The following is a 17,668-nucleotide window of genomic DNA, read 5'->3' on the forward strand; positions in this document are numbered from 1 at the left end:
GGTGTCTATACATATACACATTATATTTGGGACTGTGCTATACATTATATTGGGGAGTATACTATACCAAGGTATCTTTACATATACACATTATATTTGGGACTGTGCTGTACATAGATATCCATACATATCTATACACATTATATTGGGGAGTGTACTATACATAGATATCTATACATATGTATACAGATTATATTGGGGAATGTACTATACAGAGGTATCTTATAATGAGGGATCATAATATTTCCAGTATATATATATATATATATATATATATATATATATATATATATATATATATATATATATATATATATAAGATCTTCACATGATTATTCATTACATGTGTGGAATTAATAGAATTAGCTGAAATATACATAATGTCATATTTCCCCAAGTACAAGACATCAGAATGTGATGTACACTTCATGTGTTGAACCATATTAAAAATAAAATGAGTTGTTTTTTTCCCTAGGACATGATATTTACATTTTACATATCAAAAGCATATCATGTCTGCTTTCACCTTGCAGCACTTGTTTTGTGCTGATTACAGAATTGGTAATGAAAAATAACTGTCCATTATTCTGGTTTTGATTTAGGGCCTCTAAATTGTCAGATAAAGAATAAAATGTATGGTCTCTTAAAGTGATGCTGACATTTAAAAATAATATAATACAATTAAAGAGAACAGCATAACATCAACAAGACTGAAATTTCCATCCAAACTGGTAAAATATATTTTTTTTAATTTCCTGGTGAGCTACTTTGGTAAATCTCACCAATATTTCACTATTTTTAATGATGTCATATTAGAGAAACAATATTTTTCTCAAATGATGCAAAATTAGGTAATTTTGAGACCATTTTAAAATAGAAATATGTGAATGCAGATAGTTATTTGGATACATTAGGCAGTACTGAAAATTGAAATTGACATGATTTAAATAAAATTTAGACTTCTTTTAATCTCAGTAATTCATTAGATGGACCTTATTAATATGTCACTTTACATGTTTGAAACGGTATGCAAACTAAAAATATACTCAAATTGGAGATTTTTTCATTCATTTATCCAGAGACCCCAGATTAAATTTTCAACAAATGAAAAGAAATTAATGATCCATTTGTTTCAATAGCATAAATAAATATTCCTTATTTACAGTGGTATTTATTTAAAGACAAATGTTAATTTAAATGAAATTTATTGATAGTTTAAGAAACAGAAAGAGGACTTAAATGTATATAAGAAATTTAAAATTATTTAAATTTTGAATTCCCCATCTATGATGTCATCAAAATCAGGAAAAGGTAAAACGTGAATTTATCTCGCCTGAAACATTTTCTTCTGTTGATAACTCTAACATTATGAGACAGAATTTTATCAAAATTTTCACCATTGTTTATGTTAAGATATCCTCTTTACCTTTTTAAGGGTGTAAAAATTTTGTTTGAATAGCACTGTTGCTAGTTTTATGCATTTTGTCTTTATGAAACCTTGTTATGGTGACCCTTGCATCATTCTGAATGACCCATTGGAAAGTAGTTTACAGTAATCTGGTTTTTTATATATACATAAATGACTTCATTATTAAGGGTTAACCCAAGCATTGGTTTTGCCTTCCTAGCATATCTCCAGCTGTAAGGATGATATATTCATATAATGTAATAAGATTGCCTTTGGCATTGTTCTAAATTGTCCCATAGAAATGTAGGTCACAGGGATATTCTTTTCTTGCACTTATGTTGTTTACAGGCAAACCATGGTGAAATTCAGTTACAGTGACCCATTTTGCTTACATTTATGACTTTGCTGTTTACAGATTGACCCAAGTGTAATTGTTTTGTCCTCCAGGCTAGTTTGCAGCTGTATGAATAATATCTACATTGAACATAGTTAGGATGATCTCTGCATCATTCTGAACCACTTCATGAGTAAGTAGGTCATAGTGACCTACCTTTTTGCACTAATGACTTTGTTACTAATGGTTTACCCAGGTATACAATTTTTCTTCCCAGGAAATCTCCAGCTTAGGTATAGTATATTTATGGGACTCCGTTATGATGTTTCTTGCATCATTCTGAACTATGCCTGGAAAACTTATGTCATATTGACCTACCTTTTTCATACACAAATGGTTTTGTTTTTAAGATGAATCCAAGTGTAAAAGTTTTGTGTACATAGAAAATCGCCAGTCATAGGCATGGTATGCTTGTACAAGACTTAAAATTGATGCTGATCTGCTATCCCATGGTTATTGATTTATCTGATGGGTCACTAAAACCCAGCTGTCACTAATCCATTGCAGCTCACTATGTTAACAGTTAAGAAGTGTCACGAGTCGCTATGTCTTTTAATGGTTAATTGATCTGTTTATTGTATTAATTGAGTACCTACCACCTTCCTGCACTTGACAAAGTATAATAAATTCTTGCAGTACAAAGAGCAGGTGTTAAACCCTCATCAAATAAGTTACTGTGATTATTTTCAAATCAGTCTTCATGCTTATGTAACGAACCTAAAGTACCGCCACCAAGCACTCATTCATTACTGGTGATAATAAAAGATATAGGATATCAGGCTAGTATTGACCAATCAGAAAAGATCAAGTTTGCACACTCAACAAATATTCCTGAGTTCTACCAAATAATGTCTTTTATAATTTATATCCTTGTTGATAAATATTCAGTGCATTGTGCAATGAACGTATGGAATTATCCATAAGGGTCACATCTAGTACCAAGTTGGCAGTAATTAGATGATGACATGAGGAAGCACCATTGCAAATAGGATGAAGAGAAGAGAATAAGAAAGTGCCAGAAACGCTGAGAAAGGAGAGGCTATGATGTTGTGCACTACTACATTTGTTGATGAGTCTTGTTAGTGGAATACAGTTGTTATTGTTCTGAGTTAATGTTAATGAATAAAAATGTTGAATTAGGAACTAAACTGCGTTCTGTTTGATTTAGCAGGATCAGTGACATGTAGGCAGGATTAGTAAAACTTGAAGGTTAGTGATTCAGTAGGTTAGTGGAAAAAGTCCTAATTATTAGCTCTGTTATGGAACCATAAGGTATTTCTTGCATCATTTCTAAACATGCCAAGGGCTGGAGGTCTGAGTGACCTACTTTCTTATACTTATGACTGTTATTTACAGCTTTACCCAATGTAAAACTTTTGCTGGCAGATCTCCAACTGTAGATATGCTGTGGTTATGAAACCAAAATTAAATATTTTGTTGATTAAACTTTAACCCAAGTGTAAAAGTAATAATCTCCTAATATAAATCTGCAACTGTAGACAAGGTATCTGGTACATTAAATTTGATCAGTGTGCTCCTCACATCATTATTTCCATTCCACCCAGGAAACATAGGTCATTGTGACTTACTTTTATTACACTGATTACTGTATTGAATAGGGGCCCCGAGTGGCTGAGTGGTCTAAAGCGTTCACCGTTACGGATCACTGCCATCTCACCTCTGTCTGCGTGGGTTCAAGTCTTGGATTCAGCCAATGTAGGTATGTGAGAAAGCATGCCAGTAGCTTCTCGTGGGTCGGTGGTTCTTTCCGGGTTTTCCCGGGTTCTTCCTCCACCATTAATACTGGCCGCCATGTATAGCCTATCATGTGCTGAAAAATGGTGCTAACCCCCCCAACAACAACAACAACTGTATTGAATACTGGTTATCTCATCATCAGACAAACACTAGTATTCAGGTTTGTCAGCTCTTGTTTATTCTGTCATATGACATGTTTCCCCTCATAAAAATGACATATCAAGGTTTAACTAGGTTGTAGGTGTTTTATATCCTAAGAGATACTTTATTGAAGAATTACTTCTCAAATATCACATTGTGACTATTTTCACAGGAAGGAGCCTACATAAAGATTCATGCAGAAATTCCAGAGGTGTTGGCTAAACATGCAAGATCCATTAATGAGAGGATATATCCCACCTGGGATAAATTCCTGGAATCTTTCCTCAGTCAAGGTTTGTAGTTGTGACTTCATGCAAGCAAGTTTAGCATTAATCAATCTATTCTTATAGGATAGTTGTTCACATCTGGGTATTATTGGTGATCTTGCATGGAATTGACGTAAAATTTTGGTTCTTATCCTAATGTAGCTTTCACTTTATACATTGATTTAAACTTTACATATCTTAACGTGCTGTTAAAAATTATTATACAAACGTAACTTTCTCACACATTAAAAATTATTCTATAAATTATTAAATAAGTTTTTTTAATTTATATGAATGTACATATGGAAGGCATCATAAAAAGGTCTTCAAACACCTTGCATGTGCCTAGAAATTGACACAGATCTGTAAAATAGGTAATGGACAGTGATGCATTGCATTGGGGAAAACTTCCTTATCAGTACCTTTATTATCATTTGCATTGACAAAGAAGGTATTAACGATGGTCCATAACAGTCCTTGTTTCTTTTGTTTTTTCAGTAAAATAGCTATGCAATTCTGGTGTATAGTTCAGGAGTAAATTTTCACAAGTTAATTGACAAGTTAATTTCTGTTTCAGAATTCAGTGAAACTTTAAAGGACGTGAACATTTATTTAAATGAATTGTCAATTGTATTATACAGTTAAACTCCACTATAACATGCTGGTTGAGGTCAAGAAAGTGCCATCTTGTTGTATTGTGCAATATCCAGTCACTTCAGTTAACTGAAGAAAACATCGCATGTCTGCACCGATTGGAGATGTGTGTGAAACTGTGTTCTTCAGTGATGTAATGATGTTATCATTATTCACCTGAGTCAGCAGTTTTAATATGAAAGTTTAATAAACACAAGTCAGATAATTGAAATTAGAATGTATTATACTTTATTATATGCTCATTATTTTCTCTGTTAACTTTATATTGTCAGAATTGTTCAGTATTTTACGATATTGCACACCTTCATATTGCATTCACGTGCATAAAGGAACTACTTTCTATTGTAAACAAACAATGGACACAGATGCCAGCGATTTTGATTTGTAAACAAATCATGTACACTCGCATAGTAGGCACTTTTAGATTTGGTTGATTAAATTTGTTTCTGAATGAAGTAAAGCAGATGTTTCATGGACAGCCACATACCAGCTGCTTTGGCACATTCCACATTAACTTTTTTGGTACAGTGTTTCGGATTTAGGTCAGCTATACAGTAGACACAAGAAAGGGTCCTTACAAATAACATACAAATGACAAAGCATAAACTGTCTTCTTTAGCTGGTAATAAGAATGGCAAAAAAATATACTTAAAGTTTTACATCCTGAATTTCCTCAAAATGTACTTTCTTAGTTCTGCAAATCCGAATTACATGAGCCATGTCATAGGTTCTCAATCTTGATTACACATTTCGAAATTGTACTGTAATTTCAAATATATGTGCAATTACATCCTGCTTACTGCACTCAAAATGAAATAAGCATTAAATTCCATAGTGTCTTTTTGATAATTGCAGTTGAAAGACTTCATATTTTTCCCACATTATGATTTCAGTGACAGAAACCAAACACATTTGCAGATGTCAACTCGCTTCTCCTTTGCTTCTTCAATCTGATGTATTTCATGTGGAATTGTCACATATAAATCCAGTCCATAATCAAGAAATTTCGTAGAATAAAAAAAAATACCAAAATATATTCATTCCAGATCAAATGGAAAAGTTGTTGCAATGCGCATTCATTCACAATATAACTCCAGATTTCAATTTTAACTAGACATGCCATTTTCTTTCAATAGTTATGTCGAGCGTGCAACTAAGTTCAAATTTATCGGGGCAGAGTTATGTGCACAGTAATAATGTTGCTGATTTGTAATGATGAATCTGTGCTTGTGTATTTAGTTTGGAATACGGCATACATTCAATTACTTTGTTTCGTGTCGTGTATTTTGTTAATATAATTAAGCATTAGGTAGAATAAGAAAATGAGCATATAATAAAAAGGTTACTGCATTTGTATGGGAAAATATGAACTCGTTTTGTCGGATGGATATACTGCACTCCCAAGGTCGTGCAGTATTTACATCCGAAAAACTCCTTCATATTTTCCCATACAAATGCAGTAACCTATAATTACTGATGTCATTTACAGGTGGAGTTATAGAAGCATGTCCCCCATCAGAGAGTATCACCACATTGACTGTGGACATGTGTATAGAGCCAAATGGGAAGGCAACTATTGTGTGCTGTGGAGACCAAATTCATGCAGAATCTCCATTCTCTTGCTGGGGTGTCTCTGTGCCACAGTCTTGTGTTGAGCCACAAGTTTTGAATCAGGCATGCTTCAAAATTGCAGATGCCTGCAAGTCCAGAGGAATTTTGGGATACTTTGCTGTAGACTTTGTAACATTCATTGATCCTGTATCGGTAAGCATATTGAAGAATGATTATATTTAACTCTGTTTTTAGCTGGATACAAAGCCTCAGAGTTATAAATACTTTCAAGAGAATAAAATATCCTGTATCTGTAAGCATATTGAAGAATGATTATATTTAACTCTATTTTTTGCTGGATACATGGCCTCAGAGTTATAAATACTTACAAGAGAATAAAATATCCTGTATCGGTAAGCATATTGAAGAATGATTATATTTAGCTCTATTTTTTGCTGGATACATGGCCTCAGAGTTATAAATACTTACAAGAGAATAAAATATCCTGTATCGGTAAGCATATTGAAGAATGATTATATTTAAATCTACTTGTTAGATACATGGCCTCAGAGTTATAAATACTTTCAGGAGAATAAAATATCCTGTATCGGTAAGCATATTGAAGAATGATTATATTTAACTCTATTTTTTGCTGGATACATGGCCTCAGAGTTATAAATACTTACAAGAGAATAAAATATCCTGTATCGGTAAGCATATTGAAGAATGATTATATTTAACTCTATTTTTTGCTGGATACATGGCCTCAGAGTTATAAATACTCTCAAGAGAATAAAATATCCTGTATCGGTAAGCATATTGAAGAATGACTATATTTAACTCTAGTTGTTGGATACATGGCCTCAGAGTTATAAATACTCTCAAGAGAATAAAATATCCTGTATTGGTAAGCATATTGAAGAATGACTATATTTAACTCTAGTTGTTGGATACATGGCCTCAGAGTTATAAATACTCTCAAGAGAATAAAATATCCTGTATCGGTAAGCATATTGAAGAATGACTATATTTAACTCTAGTTGTTGGATACATGGCCTCAGAGTTATAAATACTTTCAGGAGAATAAAATATCCTGTATCGGTAAGCATATTGAAGAATGACTATATTTAACTCTAGTTGTTGGATACATGGCCTCAGAGTTATAAATACTCTCAAGAGAATAAAATATCCTGTATCGGTAAGCATATTGAAGAATGATTATATTTAACTCTATTTTTTGCTGGATACATGGCCTCAGAGTTATAAATACTTACAAGAGAATAAAATATCCTGTATCGGTAAGCATATTGAAGAATGATTATATTTAACTCTATTTTTTGCTGGATACATGGCCTCAGAGTTATAAATACTTACAAGAGAATAAAATATCCTGTATCGGTAAGCATATTGAAGAATGATTATATTTAGCTCTATTTTTTGCTGGATACATGGCCTCAGAGTTATAAATACTTTCAGGAGAATAAAATATCCTGTATCGGTAAGCATATTGAAGAATGATTATATTTAGCTCTATTTTTTGCTGGATACATGGCCTCAGAGTTATAAATACTCTCAAGAGAATAAAATATCCTGTATCGGTAAGCATATTGAAGAATGATTATATTTAAATCTACTTGTTAGATACATGGCCTCAGAGTTATAAATACTTTCAGGAGAATAAAATATCCTGTATCGGTAAGCATATTGAAGAATGACTATATTTAACTCCAGTTGTTGGATACATGGCCTCAGAGTTATAAATACTCTCAAGAGAATAAAATATCCTGTATTGGTAAGCATATTGAAGAATGACTATATTTAACTCTAGTTGTTGGATACATGGCCTCAGAGTTATAAATACTCTCAAGAGAATAAAATATCCTGTATCGGTAAGCATATTGAAGAATGACTATATTTAACTCTAGTTGTTGGATACATGGCCTCAGAGTTATAAATACTCTCAAGAGAATAAAATATCCTGTATTGGTAAGCATATTGAAGAATGACTATATTTAACTCTAGTTGTTGGATACATGGCCTCAGAGTTATAAATACTCTCAAGAGAATAAAATATCCTGTATCGGTAAGCATATTGAAGAATGACTATATTTAACTCTAGTTGTTGGATACATGGCCTCAGAGTTATAAATACTCTCAAGAGAATAAAATATCCTGTATCGGTAAGCATATTGAAGAATGACTATATTTAACTCTAGTTGTTGGATACATGGCCTCAGAGTTATAAATACTTTCAGGAGAATAAAATATCCTGTATCGGTAAGCATATTGAAGAATGACTATATTTAACTCTAGTTGTTGGATACATGGCCTCAGAGTTATAAATACTCTCAAGAGAATAAAATATCCTGTATTGGTAAGCATATTGAAGAATGACTATATTTAACTCTAGTTGTTGGATACATGGCCTCAGAGTTATAAATACTTTCAGGAGAATAAAATATCCTGTATTGGTAAGCATATTGAAGAATGATTATATTTAACTCTAGTTGTTGGATACATGGCCTCAGAGTTATAAATACTTTCAGGAGAATAAAATATCAGGAAAGAAATATCTCACTTGCTAGAATATTACACTTCTAGCTGCTGGTCCATGCAAATTCTTGGAGGTTATTTTATTGACCCCTTCTCTAGATATCAGTAGTCTTTGTATAATGTTAAATTAATGTAATAATAACAAATTTCAGACATCGTTGGACTGTCAAAACGGTTACAGTAGCAGCCATAGCAACGTTCTTTCTTTCTTTGCTGCTCTTTTGTTTGTTTTGTTTTGGCTGGGTTAATGGCAGACTCACATTCACTCACCACTGAGGTTGCACCTTCAGTCATTAAGCAACAGTGTTTGTACTACTTTACACTCTTTTGTTATCATTTTTATACTAAATTAGATAAATACCAATTGATGTCAGTATGTTCCTCTTTTGGTTGTGTTCAAGTCAGTTTCAGAAGTTGTTGTCTCTCTTTCAGACACACCCACAAAAAGAAATGGTATTATTGATATGAATAGCTTATGGGATGGTCTTTTGCCTGTCCATTAGCAAATAGTTGTTATGGCTTCTTCTCCTAAACAACCTGGGGATTATCATGAAACTTTATCAACCATCCTGTGGACTAGTTGGTCCTTAATCCAAGCATGAAAATCATGTTATCGCTACACCTCTTGAGTGAATGGTCCTATCATCATATCAACATATTCACTAAAAGACTTGATCCTAAATGAAAATGTTGCTGCTTGGACATCCAAGCATGAAAATCATGTTATCGCTACACCTCTTGAGTGAATGGTCCTATCATCATATCAACATATTCACTAAAAGACTTGGTCCTAAATGAAAATGTTGCTGCTTGGACATCCAAGCATGAAAATCATGTTATCGCTACACCTCCTGAGTGAATGGTCCTATCATCATGTCAACATATTCACTAAAAGACTTGGTCCTAAATGAAAATGTTACTAATCTGATGTCCAGTAAGACCATCACTTTGGCCAGCTTCAGTAACTCGTTATTGTTACTCCTGAATGGAATTTAGTCATATTGAAATGAGGTTTTACCAGAAGACTTAGTTGATCCTAAATGAAAATCTGGTTAATATGGCAGCCACTGTGACCTTCTTGAAAATTTTGCTGTCAGTACTTGTCCTGAATGGATAGTTGTATGAATGTCAGACTTCTTATGATATATAGCTAGTTCTAAATGAAAATGGTACTGATGTGGCGTCCAGTAGCATACACCTTATTATCACTACTCCCCCTGAACAAAAAGTTATATTGTCTTGGGGTTTTACCAAAAGGATTCTTATTTCTAGTTGACCTTAAAAAAAGATTGGTGCTGCTTCCACAGTCAGTCTTGTTATCACTATTCCTTCTGAATGGATGGTCAGATCAACATGGAATTTTCTTTTACTAAATGACTTCTTATGATGTCTAGTTAGTCCTAAATAAAATGGTGCTACTCAGACATCCAATTCAGCTGCCACAGTAACCATCTTCAAGATTTTGTATCACTACTTTTGAATGAATGGTCTTATCTTAATGGGGTTTTCAATGAAAGACTTGTTAAGATGTCAAGATGGTTATAAATGAAAATGGTGCCAATTTGACATCCAGTATGACCACTACAATGGTTATCTTGAAAATCTTTTTATTTCTATGTCTGAGTGGCTGAAAGATTATATTGATATTATGCTTTCACCAAACAACTTTTTAGTGATGTTTTATTGGTCCAAAATAGAAATGGGGCCAATCTGAGATCCAATATAGACACTATGGCAGCCTTCTTGAAAATCTTATTTTTACTCCTGCAAACAGAAAATCATATTAATATGGGATTCCACCAGAAGACTTCTTATGATGTCTTGTTGGTCCTTAATGAAAATGATGCCAATCTTACATTAATCCTCCACAGCAACTAATTCAAAAATCATGTTATCGCTGAAGAATGTCAGAGATGGTTTCAGCACTCAACATTTAAATGATAGAAATGGTTTTATCTTGAATTTTTGGAAATTCTTTTCAACCAAAAGAGCATCAGTTTGAGGGACTCTTATTATTTGATAGAAACTAGACATCATGTGACATGAGCAGAACAATACTGAGCTTCTCAGAGGTTAACTTTTGTCACCTTGCTTAATATTTGATGGTAATAATAGTCACTAATTATCAAAGTGACAAAACCTATCATTGAAGGGAAATAATAGCACAGATAATTGGACTACTTACTTCTTTATATGGATTAAAGCTAGGTATAAATATGCATGAGATTGCCATCTGTATCCACTCATGAGAATACATTTGACATTTTGCACTAATACACTGATTGCTGGATGCATTAGCGAGTGGATTATCCTAGAGTGGTGCTTTTGTACACAAACATTTTAGTGTCAAGGGATTCTGGCCTTAAGAAATAGATGGTCACTGATTGGTGGTGGGGGAAGGACACTGAAGAGGGGGGACCACTTGTACTGAGTTTCACAGGAATCAATAAAATAACAGCTTGAAAGACTTTGGGACTAACAAGATTATTTCATATGCTACATTATGCTACAAGACAAAAGGCCAATAACTCTCAATGACTTAAAATTTCAGTAGCACACTGACTGGTCAATTTGCACTTCTTCAGGTTATAACAGTCATACAAGCCAAGTTTCATGGCAGATGATCAGAAACTGCAGAACTAATTGTACTAATGAGATTGTCATACATTATATTATGACTGTATGGTCCTAAAATAAGTAATAGAAAAGAATGAGAAGCAACAAGCTTTGTAAAATTCAGCTAATAGAACACAAAGTGAAAATGTTAAAAAATGGACTTAAGATGATGCAAATCAAATCCTAGATGATCCTAGAATTGCTAACACAAGTCCATATAAATAAAGTTCTGAATAATCTTTAGTGGTATTCCAAATATTTCCAACACTGAAGTTGTTGATGTGCCTGTATTGGCCAGTAGTCTCTAATGTACTAAAGTACCAAGGGCATCAATGGTATTGATGTGCCAACAATCTTCTGCTGATGCAAAGTAACATAATCCAAGGTTTCCTTGTTTGAATTCACTTTAATGCCCAGTTAATGTCTCTTTCCAAGACTGTTATTGATCACTTTGTATATCCAGAGAATAATAAATAATTTCACATAAAACAGAATCTGAATACAACAGTATAAATGATTTCTGTCCAGATGTTATAATTTTTCCAGTAAACAAGATTATATATAAAAACTAAGACACAAAAGAATAACCCACATGAGGACCAAAACTTCATTTCTAGAAAACTCTTAGTTATAATTAGAAGGTCTGTTACTAAAATTAAAATAAAGAACATGGTAAATGCAATGTCCTTGACTCAGACCAAGACAAATATGTTTGCTTTTATTGATAATCATTCTAATATTAAACCCACACTCAGAGAAAATGTTAGCTGTGTATTAGCTGCTTACAGAATTTAAAAAAAAAAAAGATTCTGGTCATGTGGACAATGAACTTGATCTTGGACAAAGTCATTTACAAAATACAATTTTACATAACCCATAGCATATAATAAAGCTTTCCAGCTTATCTCACTTCCACCAAGGAAGGACAATGTTTAATCAAAGACTTGAAAGTCATCTTGGATCACCTTTGATGCCTTTATTACTTAAAACACCTTAAAAAAATCCCATATTTGTGGTAAATTCACCAGATGACAACAGTAAGGTAATTAATTAATAGCTTGTTGTTTACACACATTAGCCTTAATTCAGTTACTCAGCCATGGATCATTGCACAGGTCACAATGACATAGAGCAGTTTCGGACCCCAGTAGACTGATTCTGATTTGTTTCTATAATGCATGGATTGAACACATAAAAATACCTTTTTTCTTTCTTTGTTCAGTTTAAACAAACTGAATTTTGAAAATCAGTAGATTTCAGCTATAAAATAACATGTGCAGTAGAAGGCCCAAAAAATGGCATTTTTGTCCTACCACCAGTAGAATCACATGAATGCTAAAGCCATGTGATCATAGGGAACCGAAAAAATGGTTGCCAATTCATATGTAACATGCATCATTTTGTATGCAAGTTTATAATTTTCAATAGATGTATGGAAAGTAGTCAATCTTCATAAGGGTAAGTGGCATACTGATACATAGCAATAAATATTGATAATTTATTAGTCTTCCAATGGCTTGAAAAATGTCCACTTCTCATCAGCATGATCAAAGTTTTCTCCATCAGATTAGGTTTTTTTTTTGGGGGGGGGGGTACAAGACTGAAGGGCACTTCACTTAGAAAACAGGAATGGCATGATATGAGGGGCCCCATGTGTCAGTCTGTTAAAATGTGTTCACCAAGTTGCATGGCAATACATAAAAAAGGACATGACTTTTTGTGCTAATGAGTGTCAGATAAGAAATGGCTGGAAGGACATGAGGATTACTGTAGAGAGGCTGAGATATATAACAATTAATAATAACATATACAACAAATCCATACAATTCAGTATTATGTAAATTAAATCTTATTATTTAATACAAAAATAATTAAAGCTTTTAATTTATCTTGCAACTATTGCTCACAAGTATGATGAATCCTATTGATCTGGGATCTTCACTGATACTCATCTATTTACAGTAACTTCACCTGTTGGTATTTTGTTTCTCTCTATAGCCTTATAAAACATATGAATGCTGGTTAAGCAGGTCACACAGTTTTTCTCAATCTAATAGATCAGTCACCTTGTTTTGACAGTATATTTTCACAAAGGTTTTTAAGAAATATGTTATTGCCTGTGTCTTAAAGATGGAGCAGAAGTTATGGGCCCTGGACTTGAGCCTGCAGTATAGTGACAGTCTGGCAATGTTCCAGCTAATGACCTATGTCAGTAATGGAGTACTTGATATAAATGACCACACATTTGAGGTACCACCAGTTAAACAGGACAAGAAACCCCGCAGAAGGAGGCTAACACATGAGGAAGAGGTAAATATTGGGCAATAAAGTCATGGTTGCCTTCTTCCCCAAAATTTTCAGTGACTTTCTCTCTCATTCCAATCAAAAAGGTGCTTATTATCCCAACATTTTTTTCACCTAACGTGGAATTCACTCCTCCCAGACAGGGTCATTCCTTACATAACTTGCAATTATCTGGAGAACAGAATATGCAGAGAAAGTCTCTGTCTTCCCAAGAGTCTGGAAAATGAAGGATATGTGGATGCATTGATAAATTTCACCAGATTTTGAATAAATACAATGAAAATAAGATGCTTCAATTCATTAGGATACAAAGATTTTGTCAGGTAAAACTAATTAATCATCACATTGGTCTGAAGATTGTTTCAACTTTAATTCTTTGGCAGTGTTGGTAATCTTGGCTATGTTGAAATTAAATGGATTTGTGTTTCAAATTTATCTTGACCAAAGTTACCGAAAACATTAGATTGGTGATTTAGACCAGGTCATATTCTTGGTCACAAGTACCATAAACATGCACCAGAAAATTGTGTTGATGCAAGCAGTCAAATTGGATTCTTCATTAGACTGTACAGATATTTGAAGAGTTAGGATAGAAAGGAATTTACACCCATTTCACTATTCCCTAATTATAACACTGTCCATGGAGCTATTGAGTATACTATCATTTAGTGAAGCTGCTATGTAATGAAGTACATTATACATGTAATTTTATACGTTATACATGTAATTTTATACATTATACATGTAATTTTATATGTTATACACATAATTTAATACATTATACTTGTAATTTTATACATTACACATGTAATTTTTTGTTATACATGAAATTTTATACATTATACATGTCATTTTTTATATTATACATGTCATTTTATAAATTATACATGTAATTTTATGTAAGGAAATGGGATCGATGACCAGAGTGTGTGTGTAACTTGGATTGTTAACGTTGCTTTAAAAAAAAAATCAGTCATATAGCTGCATATTTCACTTGACATTTATGGTAAAGAATTATGACTCATTGTAACAAAGTAATAATAAATGATGTTAAGAGTTTTAATTATTCATCAATTAAATTGCATCAATCCTTATTTGTCCAGTACAACTATTGATGTATAAGATAAATGGGATAAATTTGAAATTGCTTTCAAGAATATTTCCACTTCATGACATTATATTAAACAATAGTCTGAGAAAAGAAAACCAGACAATGTGACTATACCCAATTGTATTTTGCAGGTTCCAGTCAACACAAATCGATTTGGAGTGTTGAGCACGCGTCTTCACCACACCAACCTCTCAGTGGTCCATTACAGTGTGTTCTTCCATATGTGCAGAGCACATGGAATTGGCTATGATATCAAGGTGAATATCACCTACAACCACTGACCATCATGAAAATAATCTCAGCATCTATAGTTAAAGTCTGTCTGTGTTCATTTTTAAAATGACTTATTATATAACTTGTTATTTAGCAATCTTAGGATTAGTTAAATCACTGTAAGATGTCTCTGCTAAATCATTTTATCCTGCACACACACACACACAAAAGGGTGATATAGTATTCTGCAGCCTCACTTGACGGCTTGGTTTGAGTCTGAAGTCACTGTGTCTGTTAATAAGACATTAGACTTGGATTACTGATGGCTAAAATACGAGTGATTGCACACATTTTACTTATTTTCAAATAATTTATCCTCACATAGAGAATTAGAAGTAACCTGCTTATGATAAATCTAAAAGTACTGGAATTTTTGTATGAGATGGTAGAAAGGATGAAAATTCCTTAAGTTTTCAATAATTCTCAGAGTTATCTCAGAAATAAAGCAGGACAAAACTGATGAAATTAAACCATATAATAAAACAATAACTGACCTTTTATTTGAAGGATTGATAACATCAAATGTCAACAGTTTTATGATGTTAATGCTCCTAGGCAGAGTCAGTGGAACTTTATATATCAAAACTATATTCATCCAAATTATTGGTCTTTTAAAAAAACACATACATTTTTCATTAAGTGTGTTTTTTTTAAACCCAATTTTATAATAAAGCTAAACTTGTTGTTTGTTAAAATATTTTTCACATCCTATGAGGACTTAGGAAAAAGGATATTTTATTGTAATTCACTAAAACAAGAATTATCCAGAAAGAAGATTGATTTTATCAGGATTTGTGGTTGTCAAGATGACATAATTTTTGTTGAGCTTACATTTTATGTGAAGCAATAAACACTTATTTTCTCATTTCTGCAACAGTGGTGACAACATTGTCAAAAATTTGTTAAAGTTTTTCACTTGCATATATTTCCTTAACTTTGTGATAAATGTTTATCATACTTGGCATCAAACATTATTTAACTAAAACAATTATATCGGTGACATGCATACTGGCCTCTTTGACCTCGGGGTCAATATCACTGCCATAGAAAGTTTGCATTAAGATAAACTTTTTTAATGATTTATATTTCCTACACATCTTGAACATTGTCTTCTTACTTGGAATCAATTATTATGAATCTTTCACAACTTGTCCTGTGACATGCACTTTCTTGTTTATTCATTTAAATAATCTGCAGGTACCAATTGTTTGATTTTTCTTAAACTGTAATAAATCCAGTGTGTTTGAATTTAGTTTAAATATTGGATTCAAAGAGTGTGGAAAGTTTAAAAGAAGTATGGGGTTGCTTGTGTAATTTTTTATACAAATATACATTTTATTTTGAATCAGGGGAAAGATTCATTAATATGGCATATGAATGTAGCTTAGCTATCATTCCTACACAGTATCTAATTCATTCTTTCCACTGTAGAACAATTAGATTATAATGATAATTTATTAAATTTTAGTTTATGCACAACTTGATGATCTTGAGTTATTTTAGGTACATATTGCCTGTTTTGCAATGGGCTTTGTCTGATAATGACCGTTAAGGGAGCAATTGGTGGTGTGGTAAGCTGATGTAATATCAAATTGTAAGGCTTAGTCATTGGCTATCACTTGTATAGGGGTGTTGTACATGTACCTTGAAATTGACAATCAGAGAGGGAATTATGCAAGAGGCTATTATTAGACTTGCTGCCTTCATGGGGCTTGTTGGAGAATCACATGGGTGGGCATGATCTGAACTTTTCCTATGGGTAGGCATTGGCAGCTGAATTCAAAGAGCCAACCAAAGTAGATAATCTTGCGCAACATTGCATGAGCATATAGAGTACCACATGATCAGTCCCTTCTCTGGCTTTTCAAAGGTACAGACAATGGATTTAGAGTCTCGGCATCAAACTATTCTTATGGATTTGTGCTGGCCCACCACCACCCCAGTCACCACTCATTAATGAATACATGGTGGGTTGTGCCCCAAGATTGTTCATGCCATTAGTTTCAGTACTTTCTCATAGGGCTGCCATGGGGTTGGGTGCAGCATTTTCCCTTAATCGGAACTCGTGTGCTATAATAATAACATAACGGTAATGCTTGATTAGTACATTTCTTTTACAGTTTAAATACAAAAAAATAAGAATACTTCCTTCATGCTGGGATCAGCCTAGCTCTGTTCCACTACTCTGGGATCAACCCAGACTACACTCTTTATGTGGAGATCAGCCTAGCATATATTTAGTTAAGATGGGATCAGCCCAGAATACACTTGAATGGTAGGATCAGCCTAGCACAGAGTTTACTTGAGCTGGGATCAGCCTAGCACCAATTCTACATGAGCTGGGATCAACCCAGATCACACTGTAATGCTGGGATCAGCCTAGCACCAATCCTACATGAGCTGGGATCAACCCAGATCACACTAATGCTGGGATCAGCCTAGCACCAATTGTACATGAGCTGGGATCAACCCAGAATACAATGTAATGCTGGGATCAGCCTAGCACCAATTTGGAGTCATGGTCTTGTATATTCAGATTCTAGCACATGGGTAGCTACCACAGAGAGAGCCAAATATTATTATACATTTTAATTAAGCATTGATGTTATTTAGTTATGATTTTGATGTTGTAGAATATT

The 17,668-nt window shown here is 33.3% G+C and overlaps 1 protein-coding gene across 1 annotated transcript in view; it reads left to right on the forward strand.

Moving 5' to 3' along the window:
* Positions 1-17,668, forward strand: part of LOC149801541 (IQ domain-containing protein H-like) — a 106,670-nt gene that overhangs the window by 77,689 nt on the left and 11,313 nt on the right. The window contains exons 17-20 of the mRNA XM_089955732.1: positions 3,874-3,994; positions 6,111-6,385; positions 13,472-13,651; positions 14,888-15,013. Of these exons, the coding sequence (XP_089811858.1) occupies positions 3,874-3,994; positions 6,111-6,385; positions 13,472-13,651; positions 14,888-15,013 (702 nt within the window). The remainder of the gene's footprint in view (positions 1-3,873; positions 3,995-6,110; positions 6,386-13,471; positions 13,652-14,887; positions 15,014-17,668) is intronic.

The sequence above is a fragment of the Sinohyriopsis cumingii genome, chromosome 4 (assembly GCF_028554795.1).
Source record: "Sinohyriopsis cumingii isolate HCF-2022 chromosome 4, ASM2855479v2, whole genome shotgun sequence".
Lineage (NCBI taxonomy): Eukaryota > Metazoa > Mollusca > Bivalvia > Unionida > Unionidae > Sinohyriopsis > Sinohyriopsis cumingii.